The 17,451-nt window shown below is 45.7% G+C and overlaps 2 protein-coding genes across 2 annotated transcripts; one reads left to right on the plus strand and one right to left on the minus strand.

The window, feature by feature from the left end:
- Positions 1–1,961: 1,961 nt before the first annotated feature.
- On the minus strand, positions 1,962–6,836 carry MELLADRAFT_88851 (uncharacterized protein; the record flags this gene model as incomplete). The annotated part of the gene is made up of 16 exons (XM_007412210.1): positions 1,962–2,054; positions 2,105–2,530; positions 2,613–2,644; positions 2,787–3,062; positions 3,125–3,434; positions 3,495–3,515; positions 3,650–3,811; positions 3,886–4,044; positions 4,137–4,187; positions 4,244–4,392; positions 4,556–4,943; positions 5,004–5,363; positions 5,441–5,608; positions 5,688–6,077; positions 6,139–6,564; positions 6,666–6,836. The coding sequence occupies 16 exons, from the start codon at positions 6,834–6,836 to the stop codon at positions 1,962–1,964; spliced, it is 3,582 nt and encodes a 1,193-aa protein (XP_007412272.1).
- Positions 6,837–16,903: 10,067 nt separating this feature from the next.
- On the plus strand, positions 16,904–17,451 carry MELLADRAFT_64900 (uncharacterized protein; the record flags this gene model as incomplete). The annotated part of the gene is made up of 2 exons (XM_007412188.1): positions 16,904–17,409; positions 17,445–17,451. The coding sequence occupies 2 exons, from the start codon at positions 16,904–16,906 to the stop codon at positions 17,449–17,451; spliced, it is 513 nt and encodes a 170-aa protein (XP_007412250.1).

Here is a 17,451-nt window from a genome sequence, read left to right on the forward strand (position 1 = left end):
TTTGCGCACAAAGCATTTCCAATTTTAACCTTGTCAACTTGTACAACTCTGTACACGTTGACGACGTAAACCTCCCAGCCCTTCATGCAGCACCTACGGTCCTCCCCGCATTATCAGAAATCACTTGCCGCGATGGTTCCGAACTCCATGCGTTATTACTAAAAGCCGACGCTGCCTACGGCTGCGTCACTGTGGACACCTCCGATCCTCCTGAGAAACGGTACGAAGCCGCCATGCAGAAGGTTCTTGAGTGGATAGCTTTGGAAGGGAGCAAGCATTGCAATCACACATGCTCCTTGTGTATCCGAGTGGTTCCACTGGCAGAAGATGGCATTGAACCGAAGCTGGGCTGTACATGCGACTCCTTCCCTTCCCTTCCCCTTCCGTCACCCAAAACTAAATATTGAAGCTTGCCCTCATTTTGTTTATTCAGACATTCGTGCAGTGGTGACCGATGGAATTACCATTGGTCACTGGCGATGCACTGCGACCTTGGCACAATTGCGCGAAATCGCCACGAAAGATGGACTGCCCCCTCCCAGAGGGCCGTGCACCAACTCCTTAGACCGAGTCAAAGATAGATTCTGCTTGTATCATCAAGAAAGACTAGGACGAAAATGCCAAGCTCAGCCGTGCCCAAAAGATTCAATTGAAGGAAGTGCGACTTGTGAAGATCACCTCAGGGCCTATTCAAAATTCAAGGATCGAGTCACCGGAAATTTCTCTCTGACTTCAATGCTTCACCGGCCTGGATCTAACCGGCCATCTGACCCTACTGTCCACCAAGACTGGAATACTGCCGAGCTTGTGGATCTAGAGGACATCCAACAAGGCGACGAGGGTGATCGTGCCCATGAGCAGGGTCGTGACGGCGGCGATGGCCAGAAGAAAGGAGATCATGTGTGCCTCTCACGCAGCCGCACTCACAATGATCAACTCATTGTGAGTACGTGTGGTATCATTCTAGCACGCAAAACTTTCTTTCACTCAGAAAGTGTCAGTGCTGTCCGCGTCAGTCGTCTCCTTCTTTCATCAAGTATATCACGCACTGACATGAATAGAATTGCGACGGTAGGACCTTCTCCTGAGGACATTTCCGCAACAGATGCCGCAGGTCTGCTTTTACGACAACGCTTGTAAGCTTGTCAATCACATATACCACGGCGGAGACGACTACCAGCCGTTCTTGAACACCGTTTTTCCGGTGGACCCCTTCCATTTCCGAGGACACAAGGCCAGCAACGATTTTTGCCAAAATTATACCGACCCCAAGCTGTTTCCAGAACTTCAAGAAGACGGCAGTTGGGTTTTCAACTCTTCGGCAGCTGAGATGACTAATGTTTGGTATGGGGGTTTTGCATCACTGGCGCGAAGCATGTCTGCGGTCAGGTTTAACTTCATGATGGAGGACATGATTGATAGGAGGAACAAATGGCTGATCCAAAGACTGGCTAAAAGACCAAACATCTCCTTCTTGGGTAACATCGTCCTCTAATACTCAATAATGTTGATCTGTTCAGTTGTAACGGTGTTGCTCTCTTCTGTCACCTTTTGAATAATTGTGACGTTTTGAAATTGTTTATGACTGGGTGCAATTAATCAAAAGATTACTGTTCTTTGCCTGGTTAACCTGCCCTTAGGCCAAAGATTTCCTTCGAGTACAAAAAGATCACATCTTTTTGTTTCGCACTAACTGTTCCGAGGTAACGTGGTCTGAACTCAAATGAAGTAAGTGCGGTGGTCACTTCAATGGCATTTACCACTCAAAGACATGGGCACAATGGGAGGGGGCGTTGCCAACTCTGATGAAGGAAAAAACATGTTGGATTTGATTATGTCGAACAACAGAGCACAACAGGAGATGAGGCCACAAATCAAGGTTTGGAAAAAACATGTTGGATTTGATTATGTCGAACAACAGAGCACAACAGGAGATGAGGCCACAATTAAAGGTTTGAAGATCAGGGGGCGGATACAAGAGGTTTATGTCTGGGTTTGCAAACTGCAATCAAAACTCCTCGCTGGAGCTTCGGCTGGCGCTTGGTGTTGGAAGGCTAGGGTACGTGGGCAAGTCATCTAGCATTCAACAGAATTTACCACATACGTGCTCACGAGGAAAGCGGTTGATAGCCGCACGCCAAAAATTGCCAATGGTCCATGGATATCTGGAGGACATTGGAATAGATAATGTCAGCCACAAGGTTTGATCACGGGGGCAGAGGAGCCGCACAAACGTCATATCATGTACCACTGCCTCAGTGATGATGGGACCAACCCCCTGAAATCCACCTATGATGCTTGTGTGCTCACTGCGCTCATAAGACCAGTGTGAGAAAGCGGAAAGCAACAGACGGATCGGGCCCGATAGCCGGTGGTGGTGAGGAGTGGACAAATTGGGAAAGAAAGCATTGTCCAGAGTGTACATCTCTCGCGGTCCTTCCAGTAGCTCTTCGGCGGTGAAGGCGCGTATGTTGGAATGTGCGACAGGGACGGAATGCGCTCCCTCGTGCATCAGGCCAACTAGGTTCTCCTGGAACTAAGTGCACCTTTTCAATGAGTTCAAACGTAAGGCGAGGGTTTCAGGGAGGTTGTGTAAAGACAAAGATGCTTACTCGCAAAGCTAGTAGACTTTCCCACTTGGCGTCTGTGGTGTTCAGCATGGTCATCCGGTCAGAAATTTCGTCACGGAATCGAGTGATTTGTACAGCAACGTGCAAGTATGTTTGCGCGATGCCAATATACGTCGAAAGGGGTCGATCGTTTTGGTGGAAAACGCGAACACCAACCGATGTGCCGATTGGACCGGGTGAGTACTGCTTTGAAGGTCCCCCGGAAGTCCCACTGGTGTAAGAATTGGTTGGAAATGGCAATTTGAGCTTGGCAGCCGTGGAAGGTCCACGTGGTGATATCATCAATCATAACACATTGAACTGCGAAAACAGTCACATTGGGGTCTGGAACAGCACTCGATAACAGCGGGGGGTTATGTTGGACGACAGGCAGTGTGTGATCGCCAAACGCGCGGGTGTCCACATCCTCTGGAAGGTGTTGCAAAATGTTCACTTAAAAGAAAAGTTATCAGTTTGTCGTCAATGGGTGAGCGCGATCAAAGGGCAAAACATACCCATTCCACAAACAGAATGCAATGTCAGTTCGGGTGTCAAATCGGACGCAGGGCTGGGCATCGCCTGGGTGTCCGCCGTGGCAGGAACATGAGGCGGAAGAGTATTGATGGGCAATAGAATGCCCACAGAATTGGTGGACTCAGCGCTCTCACTACCTGTGTCTGAGTGATTGTCGGTTTCCATGATTGTACTACGTTGGCATGAAAGAGCGTGACCAAAAAAGGGTGCGTGAGTGATATGGTAGTAAACAAAGGTTTTGAAGATGACAACGTGACGTGAAGATAACGATAACGGCATTTTTGGACGCAGCTTATAAAATGATAAACAAGGGAAGATTTCGGACAGGGAAACATAGAGAGGCACACGTACACTCCAAAGGTTCTTGGTGATCTGGCAGCTTGAAGACGCAGCGATGAAGGCCAATTGACCACGAGATATATATCTTTATTGGCCGCCTGACATCCTTGATTGAGCACTGAGACTGGCACCTGGCTGCCCCGTCTAGACTAAGGGACAGTGCTAACATTCTTCTTCACGCCATCACATTGCACACTGAGGTTTGACATTCTTGGTCGGTCGCGCGAAGTCCGTAGTATGTATGCATTGTTCATTGTCCTTGAGGTCCTCCTTCCTCCTCCTGGCCACCGACCTTTGTAGACCTCGGGGTTCATCGATTCGGTAGGTGCCTAAAAGGAATTTTCATTCCAGGGTGGTAGTTAGTTCAATCCCCAATGGTGACTGTAAACTGTGTCAAACTTACATTGTTGGGTGGTTTGATCTTGAGAAAGGGATCAATTTGAATACCTCCGGCACTATATACAAGCGAGAATCTTTGCGTCACACGAAGCATGATTGGAAGGCGCCTGTTGGTGGGACCAAGGACATTGATGCAGGGTGGGTCTTTCGTCAATGCTTCCTGCTGTCACAATCGTTCATTCATCTGACATTAGGACACAAACAGGCGTGCAAACAGCCTACATTAGGCTTCGGTTGAAGATTCTCAAGATCCACCTTCACAACCAAACTCTTCTGTACTAATCGTGCTGTTTTAGGCGAGGCCCCCTGCGAAGCTGTCAAATGAAAAGAAGTGCAATTCAGGGGCTAAGGAACGATCAAACCGAGTGAACCGAGCCGAGGAAACCAGACTGGTACATGCACAAGATGCGTGGCACAACCGGGCTGAGTACCCGGAAGCGAGCGTGTTGAGCTGATTGACCAGAGCCGAAGCGGCAAAATGAGTCACACTTTGATGGATTGATTGTCGCGTCTGCACATACCATACAGCAGGCCGATACAGATATGGCATACAATCAATTTGGTAGAGGGCACTTCTTTTGGGGATGAGAGGTCACAGATGACATGTTTGTAGTCAGTCCCAACACAGATAGGAAAAGACCATGCCTGTAGGTCAGTGGGAAGGAATCATTCACCCAGTTTTCTTTTGCGGACAGCTGGACGTGGGGAAGAGGTGCTGGCGGGCTGAGTGGTTGGACATCCAGCAAGTATATACTCTTGACGAAATCTTTTCCGAGCAGTGCGAATGGAGATTGACTCAAATGCCTGCTGGGTGACCCATTCTTCTGACTGGCCTTCAGTGATGAACCCGATCCACCGGGCATGTCGATAGATAGTGCGGTCCTTCTTGAGATAACAAGATCCATAGCACACGTCCCATGCTGTCAGTACAGTCATCTCCTCGGTAAGCTTGCTCCATTCAACAAGTCCACCAAAAGAGGAGTCCAGGTCAGGCCAAGCTGCCAACATTGGCAGTCCCAATGTGCTCGCCGGTGTGGCTGGGCGTTTATCGCTCTGGGAAGTCTGGGGGACACCACTCTTGTCAGAAGGAATCTTGATCGTGTATTCAAAACAATAACTGACCATTACCGCGCGGGTCAAATCAGGGTGAATTGTGGATTGGCCAAATAATGAGATTTCATCTGGCTCTGCCGCAGGTTGACCGTGACTGGTCAGAATGGGGTCGATTGTCGGGGGCGTTTGAAATCGAGATTCGCCTGCTGGACGAAGTGTCATGGAAGCCGGGGGAGAGTCCGCCGCGTTTGGCATAGATGATGTTGAGGCTGACGGATCCATTGAGGTCACGATTGGCTCGCTCTCGTATGCAGAATAGATAAGCTGGTCGAGTCGGGGGCATTCATCCGGCTTGATTCTTTCAGCTTTAACAAAGATCTCGCGAGGTGAAATTGGCAGCCGGGAGGGGATTTCAACAGAGACTGTACGCTGGAGTGATTCAATGTAATAAGGAGTTTCAGCGATGGGCGGAATCGGCTTTCCGAGGTAGGAATCGAGATTCTTACCCATCCCTCCAACTTAGGCTCCCAAAAACAGAGCGTTCGAGACCATGCGGGTCCATCAGAGAGCCCGGCTAAGAGAGCAGCTTCGCTGACGAGGGGTTGGCACTGCTGCAGAGTAAAGGACGGCCATTTTGGGGCAATGAAGCTGAAGAACTTTGGGGGTTGTCCGGCCTGGGATATGGCATATGCAAAACAAACCTGAGTACTGGAAAACGGAGGGTTGAAAATAACAAAAGATGAAGAGTCACACCTGGAGCCACGCGGTTACGTGCACTACTTTGCTCTCGTCGGCATCGAAAGATTTCATCTGAGATATGGCCTGTTCTCTTGCGGATCGGATATCAATGAAACAGGCTAGTTGAGGGGTGTTGAACTCGCGAGCTAGTCGCCCTCCGGCTTGTGCACTCTGAGTTGGAATGCGCCGGTGAGTAGGGAGGGCATGTGGCCCCGGGGTGATAGGTCCTTGGTTGGGCCCTTCGTGATCGCCAAGGTTGATATGAGACGCGGGCAAAGATACACCTTGCAGAAACGCGGTCATATCGACTGAGGTTGCAGCCCCACCGCGGTTCAAGAAAGGGTGAGATGCGTCCACTGTATTAGGAATAGGGTCTGGTTTCCGATGGCCTTTGGCAGTGCAGGGCTGGTCCGCAAGCGTTTGACAGCACTATACATTGTTCACGTTCAAGTATAAGCGAACTAACGGTTAGAACGAACTTGGGTTTAGGAACGTTGGTTGATAGTGAGGGCGACAGTGGGTCTGTGATTCCAATACTAACTGAGGCGCATGCTTGGAAAACACATTGCTTGTTTCCTTTCCGACCATCTCCAATTCGATGTGTGGGGCCCGTCTGGCCTTTCACTCCGGCGCAAACAATTGAAGGCTCCGCAGGTATCACATTGGAAGTAGTTGAAGGCAACGGTTTGAACAGTTTATTTAGCAGCTGTTGGCTGGACGTGATAAGGCCTGGAACCACAGGCCCTGACGAGGGCGGGGGCGCTGAGTTATTGGAAAACGGGGTAGCCGGCCAGTTCCCCGCGTTAATCGAGGCAATCTCATGATGTAGTTGTGCATTGTTCCAAGTGCGATACCAGTGGCCGGCCTGGCCACGTGGTGGCATAATTCCGCACTAGTGGTACAAATATAAGGTTAACATCGTCAGTGCGGTCAAGACGATAATCCGGCTTGGTGAGGTTATTCATTTTGAATGGAGGTAATGGTTCGACTGACGGCGACTCGCCAAGCGGTGGGTAACCTATTGATATACTTCAAAGGGGTCGTCTTATTCTGGGCGTTGCAAGCGGGGCAGGCTATGCCAACCAGGCCTCTGATTGACGGTTGGGGAAGTGGTGTGTTAGTAGGCAGCCGTTGGAATTCGCGTTTGATGAAGTTTGAATCCATTTGGTACAATTCATATGTAAGACGAATAAAAGTGTGAGGGTGGAGACGGAGGGTAACGGCACGGCAGAGGTGACGGGGGGAAAGCGTGAAACGGTGAAACCCCTCATGTGGAACGTCAGGAGTTTGAAGGCGGTGAAAGGCGCAATGGGGTGTCAGTGCTCATGTTGGGGAGGTAAAATGGCGTGTGAAATGGCGAGCAAGCGCTGTCACAGAGGTGTGAAACGTGGAGGCAAGGGGTGTATATCTGGCACTGGCACAGGTGCCAGTAATCTCCCGAAGGCCGGGTGTTCCCGTACATTGCTATTGCTTTGAAAACTGAAGGATTATTGAAGATTGATGTCTTGAGAAGTGTGAGGTTGAGAGGCTTTAAGGCTTTAAGGCTTTCTTGCAATTGTCAGCGGATCTGTGACATGTTAGTAGAGGATGTTCTACACTTTTGATGCCTTCTTGGTATTTGCAACCAAGGTCTACCTGTTGCTTGAACTTATATATGTAATAGTTTAGATAAACGTGCCCTGACCTAGGGCTGCGACCCGGACCCGGACCCGTCCGGCCGAGTCTGCCCGGCGACCTCTGGAGAGCTCGCGGTCCGCGCCCCGGGGCCGCAGAACGTCACGTGTTTTACTTACAAAGGCGCCCTGAGAGCGCTCGGGCGGGCCGGGCACCGGGGCTGCCAATCATCCCAAGCTGTACAACTCATGATTTTTGTGCCCAAAACCTAAGCCTGACTCTGCCTGGCCCCTAGGCCTCAAGTTCAGGGCGCGCCCTGCCTGGCCCTGAACCATTTTTGAAGGCCCTTGGGTTTCCTCGCGGCCGGGCCGCGCCCCGGGTCCGGCCCTGAACTTTCAGGGCCGGGTCACAGCCCTACCCTGACCTTAGTTGTGTTATTGCCGTGATTTTGTGTTTGTTGAGGCATGAGATGCTCTTGAGGTGTTTTGAGGATTGCAGGTGGAGGATTGGGGTTCATGACCTAAACACTTCCTCTCTTCATGTGTGATAATTATGGTATTTTTTGTTCTTCATTCCTTGATGGTGGTGATAAAACTTGATATGTTTTGTGTGAATCTGAAGGTTTTGGTTAGTTTTGTTCTTGACTTCTTGTTTGCTATTTCATTGACTGTTGTGTTTCTGCAGACTCCTGAATGGCCTGGTCACCACCTGATTGTGATGTGTAGGTCTGGGAAGGGGTGGTATCAGTGTTCTTACGGTCATCTAAGTTTGTGATTGGTAATTTGTTTGAACAAAGTCTTTAATGACTCCTTGATTGTCCAACAGGATTGTTGGCCTTTGAGTGTGAGGAGAGGCTGTTTGGAGCGCTAAGATGAGGCCCATCTGGACTCCTTGGTATTCACCTTGGAAAATACCATGTGGAAGTGCTGGTCCTAGATGTGCAGATAGGGATTAGTTAGTCTTTTTACATCATGCTGCTGCTGCAGTGCTGCATTTAGGGATACATGAGCCATCCATGAAGATGATCATGTGGTCAAGGGTGACTGTGAGTCTGTAATTAGCTTTGGTCTTAGCAATGTTTTCATTGTCTTGAATCACTGTTGAGTAGTTGTTGGGCCTTATAAGCTTGTCAATGGGGTCAAGTGGGATTTGTTGAATAAATTCTTCTAATTCCTTGCTGACTGGTTGTTGGAAGCAGCAGTGATAGGGGTTGTGATGGCCTTCAATTGTGGATCTTGTTTGCCATAGGTTTGCCAGCTTGCCTCATGTTGCCCTTGTTGGAACCAAGTTTCTGTTATAAGATTTCATTGTGTTGCGTAGGATGAATTACAATTACATATTAAAATAAACTTGTACAATGTCTGATACTCAATACATTTTGTTTCTAAACCTAACCTTGTTTTGTATCGGCAGATCTAGTATATCAAACTTGTCTCTCGAGAAAACTTCTTACTTCTTCTTCATCAATCTTAGAAGTTTTCTCACACAACAAACATCATCTCCAAATAACCTCTCCGGACCATCACTGTCCCTCCTAGTTTATCTGACTGATATTTGTTGTTGTTTGATCTTGATCAGGGATCTGAGATCCCAATAGGTTATGAGCCCAGGCTTACAGCTTTAAACGATTCTCAATACTCAACGATAGTAGATTAAAGTTATAAATACGATCTCTTGGCACGAGAAACCGTCTAATTTAAACTTGAAATACTTTTAATCGAACCTGGTATTGTTCCAGATTCTTCCGATAATTGAATTAGGCATTCGAATCTTTCATTTCGAAGTCCGGAGAACCATAATACCTCAATTCAATTGTCAAACCTTAGTGATACAGTCTTAACCCCACGAAAACTATATCACTCTGGATCCGACAGAACCTACAGATCCCAGTCAATCTGACCAACCCACCCTCCCAAACTCAACTGTCGATCCTGAACCAAACAATCCGTCGATCTCTACCCCACATACAGAGTCGAAGGAAGCCGTGACGCCTCCTGTCATGTCTTCCAACGCCAACGTTTCGCACTCTTCACTTCTACTAGCACAAATACCGAAGCTCAACCACACCAACAAGGTTGATTGGGTACTTGGAATCAAAACGTACCTGAAGAGTCGCAAACTTTGGAAACACGTAGAACGCGACACCTCCCTATCTGAGACCGATGCGAAAGATTTCGATAAGGTCGAGCAGCTCGAAGCTGAACGCGCGTCTGTTCTAGAAGTCATTAGATGCACGGTTGAGCCTACTCGCTTACCTGCTATTTGGGGAATCGAAGACCCCAAGAAAGCATATGAGCTTTTACATGCCCAAGCTTCTCAAGACGACGGCTTGGAAGTGGCTGCACTCATAGCCAAAGTTGCTACCGTACGCTTTAACGGTTCCGAAACGATTTCCACCTTCCTTGATGGGATCAGTGATCTACATACACAAATCGCAGAGGCCACTGCAAGTGATGATGATCTGAAGATTAGCAACAAGCTTTTAGCTGTTTTCCTTCTTCTAAGTTTTCCAAGCGATCAATTTGCAACGATTCGAGATCAAATGTTTGGAGATATGAAGAATCTCACAACATCGAAAGTCGTATCCCGTCTACGAACGAAGTCTGCTCTCAGCACAGTTGATGAGAACCCAATAGCCATGGCTGCTTCGATCAAGCATCCGCCTGCTCCAGCTCATCGTCTGACAATCCCTCGTACCGATAAATCCCCCAATGCACCTTGTGTTCTACAAGAGCACTGGCAGTTCACGCACACTAACGGTGTATGCATGAAGCAGAGGCGAAACCGTGGTCCAACTCGACCAATGAATAGTAGTCAGCCATCATCCAACCAAGGGCTTACTGATTCAGAGAAGATACGAAGGTATAATCAGCTCGCAGCTGTTGGAGTTGTCGGGTTTAATACCGAAGCTTCATCTCAACCGACTCAGGCGACTACTCCGACACCGAGTACTGCAGCCCCTGTTCCGAATCATACCAGTGAAGCGGCATGCCAGTTTGCGACATCCTACAATACAATTGCGACACCGGTAATCGACGAGGTCTCATTCGTTGCTTCACCAAGCTATCCATCTCCATCTGACACTCACAAAGCCACGCTAGCCGACACTGCTTGCAACAGGCACATGTTTGGAGACGCGCTGATGCTTGATGATCTACGTGATGTTGCTCCAGTATGGATTAATGTGGCAAATGCCGATAACTCGTCCCGCATTGTTGCCACCAAGATGGGTACGGCAAAGCTTCACGCTTTTGGACCGGATGGATCGCCTTCTCTTGTTGAAATACCCAACGTTCTTTACTCACCGTCTCTTCCTGCAAACCTCATTTCGGTCACTGAGCTATACGAATCTGGGTTCAAGATGGTTGATCCACACTATGGCACAAACACCAATGATCTCAACATGTATTTCTCGAACTCGAAGCACATCCTTCCAGCTTACAAGGATGCCGGTCCCGGTGGATTCTGGAAGTTCTATCATTACTCCGAACCACGTGCGTCTTTCGTCAAGTCATCAAATCCTAACAATACTGACTTATGGCATCAACGGTTTGGTCATCTAAATCACAGGAGTACCTCAAGTGTCATGGAGGATGTCCTACGACTTAATCCGGATGCATTGAAGACTTGCGAAGCCTGCACCTTGGGGAAACAGGCGAGGAGCAGCCATACTGGCGCTTTGCCGAGGTCTGAAATCCCTGGTTATCGGGTGCATTGTGATCTCGCAGGTCCATTTCCTGCTGCAAGTACTGGAGGTTATCTTTACACTATGGTACTTATAGATGATGCTACTCGCAAAAATTGGGTTATACTTCTTAAAACAAAACCTCAGGCGTTTGAGGCCTTTAAACAATTTCATTCAATGCTTTCAAATCATGCTCCTAATAATAAAATTTCTGTGTTCAAAACCGACCGAGGTGGAGAATTTACAAGTAATGAATTCAATCAATATCTTCGTGAAAATGGCATAGTGCATGAAATGGGCCCACCTGAGAGTCCTGAACAAAACTCTGTAGTGGAGCGTTTCAACAGGACTGCTGCTTCACGCCTACGAGCTCAGCTTATACACGGCAATCTGCCTGTTCGTCTTTGGGGTGAGGTAATGATGGCGACATCATTTGTTCTCAACCTGTGTCCCTCCAAATCTGTAAAGTTCAACTGTCCCGAATATGCGTGGCAGACGCTTGCGCTCAACATGAAAGTGCCTAACCTCCCGTACAACCGACTAAGGGTCATTGGTTGCTTAGCGTACTCCATTCCACCTGGTCATCAAAACAAACTGATTCCACGTTCAATAAAGACGATAATGGTAGGGTACGAGAAGAATTCAAACGCGTATCGGCTCTGGGATCCGAAATCCAATCGCATCATGATTTCCAATGACGTGATATTTGATGAAGGTTCTTTTCCCCTTCGGCATCTTGACAAGTCGACAACGGAAGAACTGACGATTCTAAATGATGATTCATGGGATGAAGTCTGGGATATTCCTACCTCATCACAATCGACCACTGACGCAATTCATGACTTTCTGCAAATCCCTACTCCTCCTGCAATACCACCACCTGTACCACGACGATCAGAGCGAGGAGCAGCCCCAGTTGAACGACTTGGGAATCTGATAGGCTATCACACCGTCGCGGAACTCAATCAAGCTTCGATTAGCCAGACTGACGATGGTCCAGAAAATGATGAACCATCATACTCTCAAGCAATGAAAGGTCCAAATCGAGAAGAATGGTTAGCAGCAATGGCAGAGGAGTTTATGTCCTTACAAATTCATGAAGTAGGTCGCCTTGTGGAACCTCCTCCAGATGCTGACATCTTACCCGGCATGTGGCGACTCAAACAAAAGAGGGATGAATTCTCACGAATCACTAAGTACAAGGCTCGTTGGGTAGCTGGCGGCAATCATCAAATCAAGGGCGTTGATTTCGACTCCACATATGCTTCAGTTGGCCTGACCGACACCTTACGAACCCTATACGCTCTTGCTGCTACGGACGATCTAGAAATGGAGCAGTTTGATATCGAGACGGCTTTTCTGAACGGGAAGATTAAGCATTGTGTTTATGTTTGTCAAGTAACGGGATTCAGAGATACATCAAAGCCTAAACATGTAGTAGAACTCGACAGATCTCTTTACGGTACTTGTCAAGCGCATCGAGAGTTCAATGATGACTTTGACACCAAACTCAAAAGCATGGGATTCAAAGTCTGTCCTGTTGACAACTCCTTGTACACTCTGAGGGATGGAGACTTATTCATACATATACCTATGCACGTTGACGACGGCATGGCTTTTTCAAACAGCAAGTCTTTCTTAAAGCAGTTTCGAACCAATCTCAGCCAACACTACAAATTCCGTTGGAACGAAAACCCGTCTCTCCACCTCGGCATACACATCAAACGTGACCGGTCTCAACGAACCATAACTCTAGATCAGTCTCATTACTGTGACGCGATGCTCGAACGCTTTGGTATGTCTCAATGCAATGGAGTCAAGACACCATTGCCCCAAAACATCAGACTAACAACTCCGTCTCTTGAGGAATCAGAGGAAATAGAGGAGTACCGGTGTGCCGTCGGAATGCTCAATTTTCTTTCAGTGCAGACCAGACCGGACATAGCCTATGCGGTCAGTTATCTTTCACGTTTCAATTCCCGCCACAACCAAACGCATTGGGCAGCAGTCAAACATCTACTACGCTACGTGCGGCGAACGTCATCTTTCGACCTAATGTTTGGGACGAGCAAGGCTAAGAACTTACCAGTTGAGGGATATGCTGATGCGGATTACGCTGGGGACATTGACACGAGGAGGTCAACTACGGGTTTTGTGTATTTTGTGAAGGGATCTTTGGTATCATGGAAAAGTCGTCGACAGCATTGTGTAACTCTTTCAACTACTGAGGCAGAATATTTAGCTATAGGAGATTGTGCAAAGCATGGATTATGGTTATGCCGATTACTCGAACATTTACATCAGCAGTCAAGTATCAGTGTTCCCATCAAACTTCCACTATCAAATGATAATCAAGGGGCGGTGTTTTTGTGCAATGAAGCTTCGGTCAATAATAAATCAAAACATATAGATATAAGACATCACTTTATAAGAGAATTGACGCGTGAAGGAAAAATTATGGTTTCACATGTTTCCACAAAGGAAATGCCTGCTGATGTGCTGACGAAGGCTGTAGGAGCTAACATTTTATCAAGTAGTTATGATCAGTTAGGTTTATCTCAAATCAAAAAGTAGTGAGCAGGGGGGGCTGTTGGAACCAAGTTTCTGTTATAAGATTTCATTGTGTTGCGTAGGATGAATTACAATTACATATTAAAATAAACTTGTACAATGTCTGATACTCAATACATTTTGTTTCTAAACCTAACCTTGTTTTGTATCGGCAGATCTAGTATATCAAACTTGTCTCTCGAGAAAACTTCTTACTTCTTCTTCATCAATCTTAGAAGTTTTCTCACACAACAAACATCATCTCCAAATAACCTCTCCGGACCATCACTGTCCCTCCTAGTTTATCTGACTGATATTTGTTGTTGTTTGATCTTGATCAGGGATCTGAGATCCCAATAGCCCTTGAGTCTTCCACTGCATATGTAACTACAGTACCACATATACAGTGAAGTTCATGGTGAAAGAAAAAAATTTGTAAGAGACATCCTCTGCAGTAAACCTACGTAGTTGGTTAGTGTGATACGTGAAAGCAAAAGCACTTGGAAGTGAAAAATGAATAAATCTAAATATAAAGATGTTACAAGGTACTTGCATGATGATGAGCCAAGTCCTTGAATCTGTTTTTTGGTCTGAGTTAATTTAATACCAAATTGGTGTTCTTTTTGTTTTGGATTTTACTAAAAGCAGCCCCCCCTCTGAAGGGTTGACCGCCCCCTTTTAGTCGGGGAAGACGTTTACAATACAAAAGCGTGTGAATATGTGTGAATTCAAAACAACACATAGGGGGCGGTCTGGAATTCAGGTGGAATGGAAACTGGATGAGATGCTACAGAATGCTATTGATACTATCTTGCTTCCAGTCTCTGGCATGGCAGAGGCAACACCTGATAACGCACGTTCTTCTGATCGACTTTCTCTATATGATGATGACGATAGAGCAATGAAATATCCAATCGTGTTTCATCATCACTTATCAACCGTGATACATGTTGGTCTGAATGTGAGGTGTAATATATAACCTTGATCTAATGAAGGATTTTATCATTATCAATCAAATCTTTGCTTCGGTTATTAGCGATCGATTTTCTTTACGTGCGCATGTGTTTAATCATCACAAGAAAGAACAAGGAAGAAGTAGAAATATTTATCAATCATTGCGAAAGGGGGGCAAGAGGAAATTTGTGATTGTAAACAACGCCAGGGAAGGAGATTTTTGAATCACCAAGCACCAAATCCAACAACAGATCTTAAGCCATGAAAGCAGGAGGAGGTGATAACGATGCTTTTAACAATTGGCTTCCATTTCACCTGAATTCAAGACCGCCCCCTTGATGTTCAGTTTTGCATTCACACGGATCAATAACTGACAGCCTTTTTTATATTGTATTCTTCTTCCCCAACTAAAAGGGGGCGGTCAAGCCTTTGAAGGGGGGGCTGCTTTTAGTAAAATCCTTTGTTTTTTGAACTGTGTAATTGATTTCATCATTTATTTTTTTGTACATCCATTGGCCCTTGACTTCCTTTTATAAAGGTGCCATGTTTGCAGTGTGTTTTATTATAGTCTTGGCTTACTTTTCTTTCAATAAAGATCAATTTTAGCTCCAAAAAAAGTTTTGAACAATGATGATATTGTTGGAAGGTGCATTTGGTGCACCAATGGTGTCTGCTATCACTTGATTACAGCTCTGTGTTGATGGAGCTTGTACTGTTCATTGGTTTTCCTTTTGATGTCAATGTGAATGTAAGTACATGCTTTTTGTTTTGTTTATTTCAATCCATTGGTCAATCATAATTTATATGTTCTTTTTACTCTTTGTGAATTCTGTAGGGCTGTTCATGGTGGTTTTGCAGTTCTTTGCTTTTGAAAGCAAGGTTAATTTCAAACCATGTGCGCCTCAACTTTTACATAGTCCAGGGCTGTGATGCCAGGGTATGATGTCTTTTGTGTCATCATTCTAGGTACTTCATCAGCTCAGATTTTTGTCATCCTCAATCTGTTATTGTCTCTTTCATTATTTCTTTGTGTATATTTGCTTCTTTTTCTGTATTCAGTTCCATATTGTTGATATGGCAAGTGGTGTACTATCTTCCAGAAATAAAATCCATACTATTACCATCTATCACAACACTCTTTCTTTCATTTTATCACCATTGTATTGGCCTCATCACCGCACCACTCCTGTAAACTTTCACAAACCCATCATCAAATCAACAGATATCAATGATTCCCTGCATATATTCTGTATCTTCAATCTTTGCTTGTATTGATCAATCTTAATCTGTGATTGTATCAATGATAAAAAAAATCAAAATGAAGAGATAACAAAAATCAAAAAGACCCAGTCTTCAAGAACAATTGATGAGCACTTGCAAGTCTAGGTTTTTCATCAAGCATCAGTTTTGACCTTTTGTACATAAATGAAACTCTAATTTGTTCAACTCAATTGAGGTATATATAAATAAGCAACCCTGTGTATAATTCAAGTCAGGTTGACTTGATTGAAGGTTGACTTGATTGAAGCATATATGTTTCATTGAATTCCAAAAAATCATGGACTTGAAGTTGTATCTTGCCAACTTGAGCACTGCCAATTGAAGGCAGTGGACTGCCTAGCCTTGAATTCTAGAACAAGTTGATGTCACTTGAATCTGTAATTTTTTGCTTCTCTTAGACTGAGTACATCAATTGACTCCAAACAATCACTTTGGTCTTTGATGTCAGAATTTGAACCTATGCATTTAGAGAGACTTGTTGTGTAAATTCATAATCCTCTAAATGCATTAAAATCCTGCTGCCAAAATGTAAGCATTTAGAGAGAGTTGACTATGTTTACTCTGAGATTGTGAGAATATCCCAAAGAACAGCAGTGAAATTGAAGAATAGGTCAGAAACTTAAATGCTGCCCAAGGCTAGCACAATCTGGGCAGGAACCTCAAATACAAACAAAGACACTGATCCTTGTCCAAAACCACCGTATACTGGCTCTAAAAAACCAGTGTGTGTTAAGGTGCCAATGTCCTTGTGGTAACAACTCCACAGCTTTCCTAGGATCCTTGGTGGGTTCTGTTATTTCTGTTCCCTACACATCTTTGGTGGTCCAGTCACCTTGGGATCTATTCAAAGGATAGAGGGTTTATGGGTGCTCTTATGGGGTGAAGAGTCAGATTTTCTCAGACCCTTAAACATATTCTTTCTGAGGTATGGATCTATGGCATTTTCTTGCATAACAATATCTTGGAAAGAGGCCTTGTATGGTGGGAGACAGCAAAGATAAGGAAAAGCCCGATGAGTACTTTTACCCGGTTTGTAGCCCCGCATACAGTTGAAATTGCTGTGAGCAATGAAATCATATGTATTTTTGTAAATCAATAGCCTTTCCTCAATATCAATTGACTTGATATCACCACTCAAGAAAACCTGATGGCTCTTTCCAGGTCTCAGAAGGCTCAACGCTATCGACAACGCGGCAATTCACGACCTACCAAGAGACCCAAGTATAGAAATGAACCGTGGCGCAATCAGAGCTCTGATGAATCCGACTCAGACCTTTCAAGTTTAACATCTTCATCCGATTGCGAGTCACAAAGTGAATCAGAACTTGATGAAACTAACAACTCTGAAGATAAAGCTGAATCCAAAGTTGAAGTCATATCTCAATCTCAATCCAAAGACTCTATCCCTCACCCGCCCCAGAAAGTTGTCAAGACCTCTCGTCAAATTGCTGCGATTGACCAGAAATGGGAGATTCTCAAAGATGCCATCGAAGAGGCTGCAGCTTACTATGATGATTACAAAACATTGAACTCGAAGGCTATCCAACAATTTGATGAACTTTCAGAGTTACGAGATTTCAATTACACACGAAGAGAAATGGAACTTGCTAGAAAAGGGACTGCGTCCATGGATGCCTCAATTGCAACGATTAAGTCATCTTTTTGGCGACAAAGAGCACCTCTAACAGGATATGA

The sequence above is a fragment of the Melampsora larici-populina genome (assembly GCF_000204055.1).
Source record: "Melampsora larici-populina 98AG31 unplaced genomic scaffold MELLAscaffold_29, whole genome shotgun sequence".
NCBI classification, from domain to species: Eukaryota; Fungi; Basidiomycota; class Pucciniomycetes; order Pucciniales; family Melampsoraceae; genus Melampsora; species Melampsora laricis-populina.